This window comes from Sminthopsis crassicaudata, chromosome 3 (genome assembly GCF_048593235.1).
Source record: "Sminthopsis crassicaudata isolate SCR6 chromosome 3, ASM4859323v1, whole genome shotgun sequence".
Taxonomy (NCBI): Eukaryota; Metazoa; Chordata; class Mammalia; order Dasyuromorphia; family Dasyuridae; genus Sminthopsis; species Sminthopsis crassicaudata.
The window spans coordinates 641,053,445-641,067,407 of NC_133619.1; the positions used below are offsets into that span (position 1 = coordinate 641,053,445).

General features: G+C 36.7%; 1 protein-coding gene across 1 annotated transcript; it reads right to left on the reverse strand.

The window, feature by feature from the left end:
• Nucleotides 1-5,322: 5,322 nt before the first annotated feature.
• On the reverse strand, nucleotides 5,323-12,445 carry LOC141562603 (olfactory receptor 6Z7-like). Its single transcript, XM_074302608.1, has 2 exons — nucleotides 12,437-12,445; nucleotides 5,323-6,285 (listed from the first exon to the last, which is right to left on the reverse strand). Exons 1-2 carry the CDS (start codon nucleotides 12,443-12,445, stop codon nucleotides 5,323-5,325), a joined length of 972 nt encoding a protein of 323 aa, XP_074158709.1.
• Nucleotides 12,446-13,963: the final 1,518 nt, after the last annotated feature.

The following is a 13,963-nucleotide window of genomic DNA, read 5'->3' on the forward strand; positions in this document are numbered from 1 at the left end:
GATAAAATTTGAACTAGATCCATAAGTAAATAGAAAGGACTGAGCTTGCTCTAGAACTGAGTTACAAGTTAGTGGGATTCACTCAATTTCCACAATTAACTATTTATTGTTCTAATCCCCTTAATTCCCCCAGTCCTTGCTAGTATATATGCTGTTATATGTCTACACAATCCTATTCCTACCCCATCCCTCATTCCTAGCACAGTGACTGGCACAGATTGGTACTTAATGAATTGTGTTGTTGACTATTCCCTAAGATCAGACACATGGCTAGTCATCTAGGAAGCTGAGACTCAATCCCTAATTCCAACTCTTTTCCCACTTCACCACGCTATTTTAAGGTAGACTTTTTATTTATAAAACACATGGAACTTGGAATCTGTGCTTGCACCTTGACTCTTTTTTATTTTCTCTGAATGTCATTTACCCACAACTGAACTTTTTTCTTCCTGCTCCCCAATATGCAATGGGAATGTAGACTCATAAACTCATACATTTAGTGATACAATGAACTTTAGGGGTTAGATACACCTTTTGTAGATGAGAGACCTTGAGAAACTAAGACTTTTCCAAACACTTAGCAAAGGATAAATCTATGATTTGAAACGAACCATTGTTGAGTGAAGGGGACCTTATTATGATGTAAAAATATAGATGATGATGACGATGATGATGATGATGATGATGATGATGATGATGATGATGATGATAATGATGATGACGATGATGATAATGGTAATGATGATGATCTGGTTGAAATATAGAATGTTCACTAGAATTTTCCTAATCTAGACAAGGGGTTAATCTAAAATATAAAGAAATTGATTGAGATACAGGATATATGTAGAAATAGGGATATATATATATATATATATACATATATACATACATAAATGCATTTGTATTATGAGTAATATATGCATTCACATGTCTGTATACATGCATATGCATATATATATTCATGAAGTACCATTTTTTCTTTACTTCCTAATAAATTATTCTTTGGTTCTCTGCTGTTCACTTTATTTACTTTATTCTTCCCCCTTCTTTTTCATTCCCCCCCCCACTCCCAAGCAAACTATATTTAAGAAAAGATATATTTATGTATACATATATAGATAGATAGATATGTACAAACACACATACTCACACCCACCTCGCATACACACACGTCTTTCCTCTCTTTGCTGACTCTTTAATTAAATTATGCTCCATAACTTGCCTTGCTATTACTTAACTTCCCTCCACCCAAGGATCCCTCCTTTGTCTTCTCCTCTCATCCTTTGCTTCCCCATTTGCTTATTCTTTCACCACTTGTTTCTTTAGAGACTTTGGAGGAGGCTATATCCTTCAATGTATATATGTAGTGTTACCTACTGAACCCATTCCTGATGTGAGTAGATTTTCAGAACTATAAGCCCTTCTTTCCCCTCTAAGGCCTATGTGTCTATTCTTCTTCTGCACCTCATTTGTATAACATGATTGTTATTTTTATCTTAACTCTCCCAAACTTTCTTTTGAGCTATCCTTCTATTGATGTGAATCATATATATATATATATATATATATATATATATATATATATATATGTGTGTGTGTGTGTGTGTGTGTGTGTGTGTATATGTATACACACACACATAAAATAAATAATCTGTCCATGTTTAAACAGTTTGTCCATGTAAGTTTCTTAAAATTGATCTTTCATATTGACTCTTTTATGTTAAAATTTCTGTTAAGTTCAGGTTTGGTTGATAGAAAGTCCTGAAAATTTGCAAGTTCATTGAATGACATTTTTTTTTCTCATTCAGGATTATAGATAATTTTGCTGGATATATATTTTTGGCTATAGGCCTAGTTCTTTTGGTTGTCAGTAGATATGATTCCAGGATCTATGGTCTTTTTTCATAGCTGCTGATAAGTCTTGTACAATTCTAATTGCAGCTCCACCATATTAAATTGTTTTTTTTTTTTTCTTGTTTCTTGGGAATTTTTCTTTTTGATCCAGTGTGGGAATTTGCTTTGACTATATTTATTACAAGGGAGTTCTTTCCATTTATTTTTATTTTTCCATTGAAGAAGTAGAAGGGAAAGAAACTAAATATCTGTTAATTGAAAATAAATAAAATTTACTAAAAAGCTAATAATAAATAAATAAATAATAAAATAGTAAAAATAATAATGGGCGAAATTTTGCAATAATATTCCTTTGTGTTTTCCATATAGAATTCTTTGAGGTGGTGACCAGTGGAATTTTTTCCCTATTTACCCTCATGTTCTATAATACCAGGACAATTTTCTTAGATTATTTCCTGCATTATTGTGTCAAGCTTCTCTTTTTAGTCTGAAATTTCTGGTCATCTAATTATTCTCATATTTTCTCTTTTTGATCTGTTCTCCAGATCTGTCATTTTTCTTCTAAGATGTTTCACATCTGTTCTATTTTTATTTTTTATAATCTGTTTTGTTATTTCTTGGTCTCTCATAGTTTCACTGGATTCCTCTTGCCCAATTCTAATTTTCAAAGAATTATTATTTTTTTCCCCCCTGAGGCTGGGGTTAAGTGACTTGCCCAGGGTCACAGGGCTAGAAAGTGTTAAGTGTCTGAGATCACATTTGAACTCAGGTCCTCCTGAATTCAGGGATGGTGCTCTATCCATTGCGCCACCTAGCTGCCCCCTCAAAGAATTATTTTCACCATCAAGCTCTAAAGCTTGGTCTGATTTTGAAGATGTCTTGGACCATCAGCCATTGCCCTTATTTTTGTCTTGCCACTGGATTTCATGGACTTTGGAAGAGGGAGAGAGTTTGATGATAGTTTCATGCAGTTCTGCCTCATTTAATTTAATTAATTCACCAATCAAGATATTACCCCAAGATGTCACTAGCTCTTTTTGAAAAAAGACAGGTAAGGATTCTGGGAAGATGGCAGAGTAGGTTGGTAAATTTCAAGCTCTTCTAATTTCCCCAACAAATTGTAGACTCATGAAAAGTCAAGACTTTGTGCAGAACTAGATCCCAGATACAACTTGAGAAGATCTGAAGAAAGGCTTTGGGCTGGAGATTAACCTTCTGAAAACAAATACTTCCTGTCTAGCTCCACAGAAACATCTTGAAGGGACCCCTCAAGCTAGCTGAGTATGGCTGACACCCTAGCAGGAACCACAGAGACTTTCACCTCCTAGACTGTCTGTGGAGTTGGGGGTTCCAGTCCTGGAAGTCAGAGCAAACCTTAACTGATTGGGAGCAATAACCCTGGTGGAGAAGGAACCAGCACCTGGTGAGTGCAGAAGCTGTAGGGAATGGGCACTGCTGACTGTGGGCACTTGTAGAAGGGTAGAGCTCTTGGTTTACAGTTCCTGGCCAGAGTGGAGAGCTGAATCGAAGCTTGAGGCACCCCCCTTCCACTCCACAAGTAGAAGTACTTTCTCCCAAGCTTTCAAATAGCAAAATAATCATTCAAAAAGGAATCTCTAAGATGGGGATGATAATGCCTGCAGTAATTATTTCCAAAAGTTGTTCTAACAAGACATGGAAAGCCCCTTCTGCCAAATCCTTTGAACATAGAAAAATGTCAGCTGTTATTGTGTCTTAAAACCACTCACTCAATATCCTCTATCCTCTCAAAAGTTGCATCCATAAAACCATAATTTCCAGATGTTTTCATCACACAATTTATCTTTTTATTAAATTTTATTTCTTTTCAATTAACAGGTATTTAGTTTCTTTCCCTTCCACTTCTTCAATGGAAAAATAAAAATAAATGGAAAGAACTCCCTTGTAATAAATATAGTTAGGCAAAGCATTGGTCATCCATGCACTAGATAGCTACAAAGACTAAGAGTCTTCATAAAAGTAAGTCAGATAGAAGGAAGGGAGAAGCAAAGAGAGAAAAAGAGGGAGAGTGGGGACAGAGAGAGAGAAAAAAGAGGGAGAGTGGGGAGAGAGAGAGACAAAGATATTGACACACACACACAGACAGAGACAGAGAGAAAAGAGGGAGAGTGAGGAGAGAGAGAGACAGAGATAGGGACATTGACACACACACACAGAGACAGAGACAGAGACAGAGAGAAAAGAGGGAGAGTGAGGAGAGAGAGAGACAGAGACATTGACACACATAGACAGAGAGACAGAAAAAGAGGGAGAGAGAGAGAGAGAGAGAGAGAGAGAGAGAGAGAGAGAGAGAGAGAGAGAGAGAGAGAGAGAGAGAGAGAGGAGAGAGACAGAGAGACAGAGAGCGGGAGAGAGAGAGGGGGGGGAGACAGAGAGAGAGAGAGAGAGAGAGAGAGAGAGAGAGAGAGAGAGAGAGAGAGAGAGAGAGAGAGAGAGAGGAGAGAGACAGAGAGACAGAGAGAGACAGAGAGCGGGAGAGAGAGGGGGGGAGACAGAGAGAGAGACAGAGAGAGACAGAGAGAGGGAGAGAGAGAGACAGAGAGAGAGACAGAGACAGAGAGAGAGAGAGAGAGACAGAGACAGAGAGAGACAGAGAGAGACAGAGAGAGAGAGTGAGAGAGACAGAGAGAGAGAGAGACAGAGAGACAGAGAGAGAGAGAGACAGAGAGAGAGAGAGAGAGAAGTTGCATCTTTTAGAATTGATAGTCATACACAGCTTAATCCTATTTATTATCTTCAGTGTTGAGGATGCTGAGACCATTGTAAGAATATAGAAGATGGGTCCTGATTTGCAGCCCATAAGAGCCACAAGTGGCCACAAAATTCCTGAGCCATAGGCAGAAGTAATTGGGAAATATTTTTAAAAAGAAATAAAAATACAATAAAACATAAGTGATATTAATTTGTGTTTTTCTAAGACACTATATAAGACACTATAAGATTCTATTTCTATTTACATTTGACAATCCTGGAATTGAACATATAAAAACAAAAAGACAACTGGAAAAGAATATGAAAGAAAGAGAGCATATGATAATTTTATTTTGTGCAGGGAGAGAGAATCTATGTATTGAAGAACTCATAAGATCACAGTTATAAAGCTGAAAGGTCTTCTAGTTTTACCTCCTTATTTTATAAATGAGGAAGATGAAGCCCTCAAAAAATAAGTAATTTAGCCAAATATGACGTGGCAGAACCAGGACTAGAAGATACATTTTTTGACCTCAGAACTAGAGTTCTTTTTGCTACAGAAATCATATCTCAAGGAACTGAGAAGGCTTAGCCAATGACTGGATCTGGGAAGCAAGAGAGGCAGAGGTATCCAACATGTTAATGATGTTGGGTAAGTGTATGAACAGAATGAGAAAGTCGGGAAGGAGGAGATGGCTACTGAAATATGCTTAGGGGACACAGGGGTGAGCTGCACTTTTAGCTGGCAGAACTCTGACTGATCCTAATTTTGGAAAGGGTCTTGTGAAAAGCCCCTTGGAACTCCTTGTTCCTCAGGCAGTAGATGATTGGGTTGCACATGGGTGTGAGCACGGTGTAGATGACAGACAGCAGTTTGCTGAGGTCCATGTTTTCCATGCGCTTGGGCCGGGCGTAGATGAAGATGGCAGCTGAGTAGAAGATGCCCACCACAATGAGGTGAGAAGCACAGGTAGAGAAGGCCTTGAGCCGGGCAGCAGCTGAGGGCATACGTGCCACAGCTGCCCCAATGGCCACATAGGAGACCAGGGCAACCATGAGGGAGCCATAGAAAATGACAATGGCTGAGATGAAGTCGACCAGCTCAGTAAGTGCTACATGGGTACAAGAGAGGTTGAGCAGAGGGGAGACGTCACAAAAGAAGTGGTTGAGGACATTGGGGCCACAATAGGAAAGTCCAGCAATAAAGGTTGTTTTGATCACAGAGACACTGAGGCTGCCCATCCAGGAGGCTATGGCCAACATGAGGCAGACCTGGGGCCTCATGAGTATTGGATAGTGGAGAGGACGGCAGATGGCCACGTAGCGGTCGTAGGCCATGGAGGCCAGGAGAGTGCACTCAGCACAGATAAGGGTGATGAAGAAGAAGAGCTGAGTCATACAGGATGTGAATGGGACATGGCAAGGCCCTGACCAGAGCCCAAGCAGCAGGGTGGGCACGGTGACTGAGACATAGCACATTTCCAAGCAGCTCAGGTTCCCCAGGAAGAAATACATGGGCTTGTGGAGTTCTGTGTGGCTCCAGATGAGCAAGATAATGATGGTGTTCTCCAAGACAGTCAGCAGGTAGAGGGTGAGGAACACTGCAAAGAGGACTCCACGTAGACCTGGCCTTGTGGACAAGCCCAGCAGGATGAACTCCTGGACCCGGGTCATGTTGGCCTCCCCCCAGTGTCTTCCAGGCTGGAGGCAAAGAGCAAAGTTTTCATGACATTACATATCATCACAATCCTACATGGTTAATTTGGAGGAAGATTGGAATGGGACTTATCAAGCTAACAGCAAGCCTTTATTCAGTGCTTCCTTTGCATCAAGAACTGTACTAAGATTTGGGAATACAAAGAAAAACTCAAAATATGTCCTTCTCTCCCAGGAGATTACATCCTAAAGGGGGAGATCCCTTGGTCCATAAACAGAAACCTTCAAAATAGATACAAAGGGAAAGTCAGGGCATGGTGGGATGGGGGATGCCCTTTGCAAAAAAAAAAAAAAAATAGTGTTTGAGTTGAGTCTTGAAAAAAGCAGGGTTTAAAGAATTGGAGATGAAGAGTTAGTATATCCCAAACACAGCAGACCAATTCAAAGGCAGAGACTTGGGACATGGGTCATTATGTGAAATGAATGGAAAGTACAAAAATGCAGCTGAACTCTAGAGTGCCTGGGACGGAATAAGAAGGAAGGAGACTAGAAAGACAGGAGTTATTGGTCAGCTGGGGAAGAGCTTTACATATTTAGAGGAGGTTATAGTAGAAGCAGGCAATAATAATGGAGTTTATTGAATAGGAAGAATAACATGCATTTTGAATGCTACAGAAATAACAATAGCTGCCATTTTTATAGCCCTATTAGATTGGGAAAATTTTAATGACAAGATAATTCCAGGGTGGGAATGTAAATATGATTGTTTATATTTTCCTGGAGGGAAGTTAAAGCTTAAATTTGGCTAGGTTTTTGTAATTTTGAAGTACTGGAGCTGAGGATTTAAATTTAAATCCTGTAAATCTGTATTCAGTTCCCTTTTATTATTTTATATATTAGAATATTATGTGTAACATTAATATTTTATATATTGTAAATTACTTCTTTTTCTGTAACGAAAAACTTTATATATATATATATATATATATATATATATATATATATATTTTTTTTTTTTTTTTTACTATGGTTATTACCACTGGAAGACAATGATAATTCACATTTGTATGGCAATATGAATAGAACTGTTAGAGGAAAGGATGTAAAGACTGAATGAGCATATAGGAGCCTTATGAAAATGGGAGCAGACCCATTAGAATGGGTCTTTGTGGTGAAGATATGCCCCATCATTGGATCTCCCCTTATGGCCTCAGATGGCTATTGATTTAAAAAAAAAGCTGGTGATAATTAACCTAGAGAATAATAAATTTGGCTAGATTTTTGTAATTTTGAAGTACTGGAGCTGAGGATTTAAATTTAAATCCTGTAAATCTGTGTTCAGTGCCCTTTTATTATTTTATATATTAGAATATTATGTGCAACATTAATATTTTATATGTTATAAATTACTTCTTTTTCTGTAACAAAAAACTTTATATATCTATTTTTACTATGGTTATTACGACTGGAAGACAATGATAATTCACATTTGTATGGCAATATGAATAGAAATATTAGAGACTTAATGAGCATATAGGAACCTTATGAAAATGGGAGCAGACCCATTAAAATGGGTCTTTGTGGTGAAGATATGCCTCATTATTGGATCTCCCCTTATGGTCTCAGATGGCTATTGATTTTAAAAAAAGCTGGTGATAATTAACCTAGAGAATAATAAATTTGGCTAGATTTTTGTAATTTTGAAGTACTGGAGCTGAGGAATTAAATTTAAATCCTGCAAATCTGTGTTCAGTGCCCTTTTATTATTTTATATATTAGAATATTATGTGCAACATCAATATTTTATATATTGTAAATTACTTCTTTTTCTGTAACGAAAAACTTTATATATATATATATATACATATATATATATATATATATATATTTTTTTTTTTTTACTATGGTTATTACCACTGGAAGACAATGATAATTCACATTTGTATGGCAATATGAATAGAAATATTAGAGACTTAATGAGCATATAGGAGCCTTATGAAAATGGGAGCAGACCCATTAGAATGGGTCTTTGTGGTGAAGATATGCCTCATCATTGGATCTCCCCTTATGGCCTCAGATGGCTATTGATTTAAAAAAAAAGCTGGTGATAATTAACCTAGAGAATAATAAATTTGGCTAGATTTTTGTAACTTTGAAGTACTGGAGCTGAGGATTTAAATTTAAATCCTGTAAATCTGTGTTCAGTGCCCTTTTATTATTTTATATATTAGAATATTATGTGCAACATTAATATTTTATATGTTATAAATTACTTCTTTTTCTGTAACAAAAAACTTTATATATCTATTTTTACTATGGTTATTACGACTGGAAGACAATGATAATTCACATTTGTATGGCAATATGAATAGAAATATTAGAGACTTAATGAGCATATAGGAGCCTTATGAAAATGGGAGCAGACCCATTAAAATGGGTCTTTGTGGTGAAGATATGCCTCATCATTGGATTCTCCCCTTGTGGCCTTGGATGGCTATTGATTTAAAAAAAAAAAGAAAAAAACTGGTGATAATTAACCTAGAGAATAAGGAACTTGAGTAGGTGAGTTGTTGGGTGCGAAACATGGTAACTCTCTTCAAATATCTGAAGAGCCATCATATGGAAGAGACTCAGACAACTAAGGGTCAAGGAACCTGGCATTAGGAAGACGAGTTCAAATACAAATGCAGAAACATACTAGTCTTGTGAACCTGAGCAAGTTCATTTAAATGATCTAGCTTTCTTCATCTATCCAATATCAAAACACCTGCCTTCCATAGTTGTTCTGAAGATAAAATTAGGTAATATTTGCCAAGTGTTTTGCAAGATCTAAAACATTACATTAATGTCAGCTACTCTCGAGATTATCATTATTTCCCTTCAGTTATAGAAAATGGAGCTAATATCATAACATCAATACACAGAGTTTATAGAGAGGGAAATTCCAGCTGCATATATGGGAAAATTGTCCTCTAATACTTAAAAATGTAATAATCTGCCCAAGGAGATTAGAAGTCATCAGAGGTTCAATTGGAAATTGAGTGGATGCCCATCAGTTGGGATACGGCTGCATAAGTTATGGTATAAAAATGTAGGGGAATAGTGTTGTTCAATAAAAACAAATGATGAGCAGGCTGATTTCCGAAAAGCCCGGAACTATTTACATGAATGAGGCTGAGTTAAATGAGCAGAACCAAGAGAATATTGCCAAAGTAACAACAAGGTTATGTGATGACCTACTGTGATGGACGTGACATGTCTCAATAAGGCAGTGAATCAAGGAAATTCTAATGAAATTGGGATGGAAAATATTATCTTTATCTAGAGAGAGAGAAGGAGAACTATAGAGACCAAAGATGAATTGAATAATAGTTTTGACTTTTTATTTGTTTGTTTTCTTTCTCATGATTTTTCCCCTTTTGGTCAGATTTTTCTTGCACTGCATGAAAGATGGAATTATATATAAAAGAATTACACATATTTAACCAATATCAGATTACTTGCTATCTTGGGGAGGAGGGAGATAGTGAAGAGAGGGAGAACAATTTGGAACAAAATGTTTTACAAAAGTTTATGCTGAAAACTACATTTTCATGTATTTAGAAATTAAAATACTATTGAGAGGTGATTCCAAGGCAATTGCAATAACTTGTGATAGAGCTATCCACATTCAGAGGGAGGACTATGGAAATTAAATGTGCTTCACAACATAGTATTTTCACCTTTGTTGTTGTCATCGTTTGCTTGCTTTTTTCTCTTTCAAGGTTTTTTTTCTTTTTAATTTGATTTTTCTTGCAAGCATAATATATGTCAAAATATATTTTTCTAAATATTGCACATGTTTAATCTATATTGGATTACTTGCTTTCTAGGAGAGAGTGGAAGTGGAGAGGGAGGGAGAAAAATTTGGAACCCAGGATTTTGCAAGAGTGGATATTGAAAACTATCTTTGCATGTATTTTGAAAACTAAAAAGCTAATATTATTCAAAATAAAATACTATTTAAAATTTATTAAAAGAAGTAATAGACATAAAATTGGTCTGGAGGTCTGGAATGCCTGTGTTCAAGTTTCACTTCTTTCTAACAGATTTTGCCCATGCCATTAGAGGCATGCCAGTGGTATAGTACATGGAATGCTGAGTTTGGAGTTAGAAAGAGCAGAGTTGAAATCCAGCCTCAGACATTTCCTAGCTGGCTGTGACACTTCGCCTATTATTTTACCTCAGTTTCCTAATCTGTAAAAAGAGAATATAGCATCTGCCGTATGGGTTATTGAATCACATGAGGTTCAAATGAGATATCCCATGAATAAAATTCATTCTAAACCTTAAAGTACAGTGTAAATGCTATTATTACTTTCAAATTTTTCTTCCTCCTATAAACATTAAGAAGACTTTTTTCTGTTCTGTCCTTTCCTGTAGAAGTGGTAAAGAATAAAAGGGAAATTCTAATCAATTTGGGAAGCATCATAGTTCATTGGAAAAAAGTAATAGATTTCAAATCTGGGATCCTAGGTATAATCCTAATTCTACTTCTTGTCCATGTGGGAAGTTACTACCTCTGTGTGGATCTCAGTTCCCCCATCTGGAAAGGGAGTTGGACTAAATGGCCTCAAAATCCTTTTCAGTTCTAGGTCTATGATCTTATGATATATGAGCAATTCGGAAAATATTATTAAACAATAAATTCCATGTCATGGTGCTAGGTTGTGAGGATGTGAAACGAACAGCAACAATAAACTCAAGCACTTCATGGCTTGATAAGTTTATATCTGCTGTGATAGAAGAATGGAGTTAAAGATGAGAACCTTGGAATAAACACAAATGTTGGAGGCAGAAAGAAAAAAAAATTACCAGTGAATAAGACTGAGACGGATCGATCAGGAAGAAGACCGGGAGAGGAGACTATTTTATTTCTTATAAAAACTTAAGAACTTCTAAGGAAATTATATGGAGATAAAGATTGGACCTGTGATTTCACTGGTACGGGAAACACCTATATATCTCTCTGACAATGAGCGTAATACTTTCTCTACAACTTATAAATTTAGAGAACTGTCCAGAGGCGTAAAATTAAATGGACAGCGAGAATGACACAGATGGTAAGTGTCAGAGGTGAAATGAACCCAGGTGATCTTAGCTCTGAGATAAGTTCTCAAATCATTGAAATCCTGCTTTTTTATACTGACTGGAATCCCTCAGTCAGAGCTTCTTCATTAAACCAGTCCGAGCCAGTCTAGCCAGTCTTAAGAACCTGATAGTTGTTATTACTGGCTTATATATTTTTGTGTACATATATGTGTGCATGTGTATTTTACTAAGCAAGTAAAGTTTCAAATTTAAACCAAGGGGAAAATAGATAGGTCAAATCTTGCTATTGGGAGGAACAAAAATCCCCTTTTTAAAGGGGATAGTTATCCAAACTCTGCTCCTAGACTAGCCTTACTTTTGGTACTTTTGGACTGATCTCATATATTTTTACAGGCAAAAATATTTATTCAAATTAATTAATCAAAGAATGATTAGCGGAATGAGATTTCCAAGAAAAGTAGTCCCAATATCATATCCAATATCATGTGTTTGTTGAAATACAATGATGCTAGGTCCTGGAGACAGGGGATAGGAAGTGGACAGATGGAATAGAATGACAAAGGGAAGTTCAGAGACAGGGAAATATCATTACAATGCAAGTGATCTTTTCCTGTTGGAAGATTTTCATTGCAGGGTCATTAAGGGTTTCTAAGCTCCTTTTATATAACCATTTACACACATATACACACCTATATGTGTGTATACATACATATATATATATGTATATATACACACACACATATAGACATAAATATGAAAAAAAGCCTCATTGTGCATCTCCTGTTATTACTCCTGTGTTGACTTTTCCCAATCTACCACATGTCAATGGTGCAACTTCTGCTCCTTCTAAGTTTGTTTTCTTACTAAAATAATTCTCATGTGACCTCACACAGAGAGTTGATGAGAGCAAAATTTTGTAACTCCCACCCACCATAATAAAAGGGCAAGATATTCTTTATGATATTATTCAGTCCTTCCTATGTATTTCCCTCTCCTGCTTTAGCCCTTTCTTCATCCTGTCCTATTGTCCATGAGAAGCAAGAAACTATGTCCCTGCTAGGGGACTCAGTCACCTCTTCCTTCACAGCTCCTTTATGAGACTTACCTCCTCCATAGAGTGATCTGTGATCAGCTTTGCAAAGTCCAGTTACCCCAGGTCTTTCTGGGAGCCTTATAGATTTTATTTTCCTTAGGTTGGCTCTATTCTCTCACTGAAAGAAAAAAGGACACATTAAAGTCATCACGACTTGACAGCTCCTTGATCTCCTCAGAGAATTTTTCCCATTCCTTCCAAAATCATTAGTGAACGTATTCCACAAACCTCCTTCTGGTTACCTTCCTGTGTCTTTCATAACACTGATCTCTAGTCATTTATCTACCTCTTGAATTGTTTTTTCTCTATCATTTTCTTAGATTTATTTTCCTCATTCTGCTTCTTAAATGGGGTTATAAGAAAGTTTCTCATTCTAAAATCTATCCATCTGTTTCTGGAGTTTCTCTTTGAGCAACATAGCTCCACTTGATCACTTTGTAATGATTCTCCATCACTGAAGTTCTTCAATTAAACATGAGATAACCACATTTTGACTATTTTGTAGATGGGCTTTCTATTCCTTTTAGAATAGAGGATTATTGTATTTTCTTCCACGTCTGGGCTTATGTAATGTTTTCCAGATATCTCTTAAATCTCTCTCCAGCCTTACTTGCCTGATTTTCCTAAAGGATAGAAGGCTGATCTGGAAATTGTAATAACCTGAATTCAAGCACTCTGATTCACATCAACAACAGACAAGTAACTTCATCTCAGTGAAGACAATTACAAGATACAGATGGATTGTCAATTTATATGAATTAAAATGCTTTCAAACATTCTTTATACTTATAAAGCCATAGATCTATGATCATCCACCACCTCAAAAATTCTTTGTAATATTTTAGTTGGGATTTCGCCATTGTCTGCTGAAACAAACTGCCCCGGTTATGCTTCCATCAGCAATTAAAAGGCAACATCATCCCATTATCATCATCCTCTCCAAACTTACCTATGCTTTGAGTTTTTCCATATATTTTGCAGCATTACTCTTCTCCCAGACTTGCTGCTTCAGGTTTTTTAATATGCTCTCTCCCTCCCCACCCTAGTCCAGGCAGTTGATACATTTCCCATGTCCTACAATTAGTAAAATGTATTAAACTTGATATCAGGTCACTCAGATCCAAGTCCATAGCTCTTTTAACGATACTTCCCAATTTGACTGACTTACCTTGGTGTGGTAAGTCTGAATTAAGTCTGAGTCTCCTTTGTCTCTTCTGGATCACTTCTCAGGATCTTGCCCTTAAGGGAAATTGGGCAAACAGCTGTAGTCCTGGATGGACAAACGGGCTGTAAAATCTTAAGAATTGAAAAGGAGATGCACAATGAGCTCTCAGGTCACAAAGTCTAAGTGAAGATCAGAGCCATCATCTCCAGATTCCTTGTTAAGTGGCACTGGAGGAGTCAGTGCTAGGCTTTCCCTTGCATACTCATTTATTAGAAATATCTGACATTTCTAATGGCCTGAAAAAATTACAGACTCTAGGATATTAGAAATGGAAGGGTTCTTAGCAATGATTAAGTTTTTTTCTTTTTACAGGG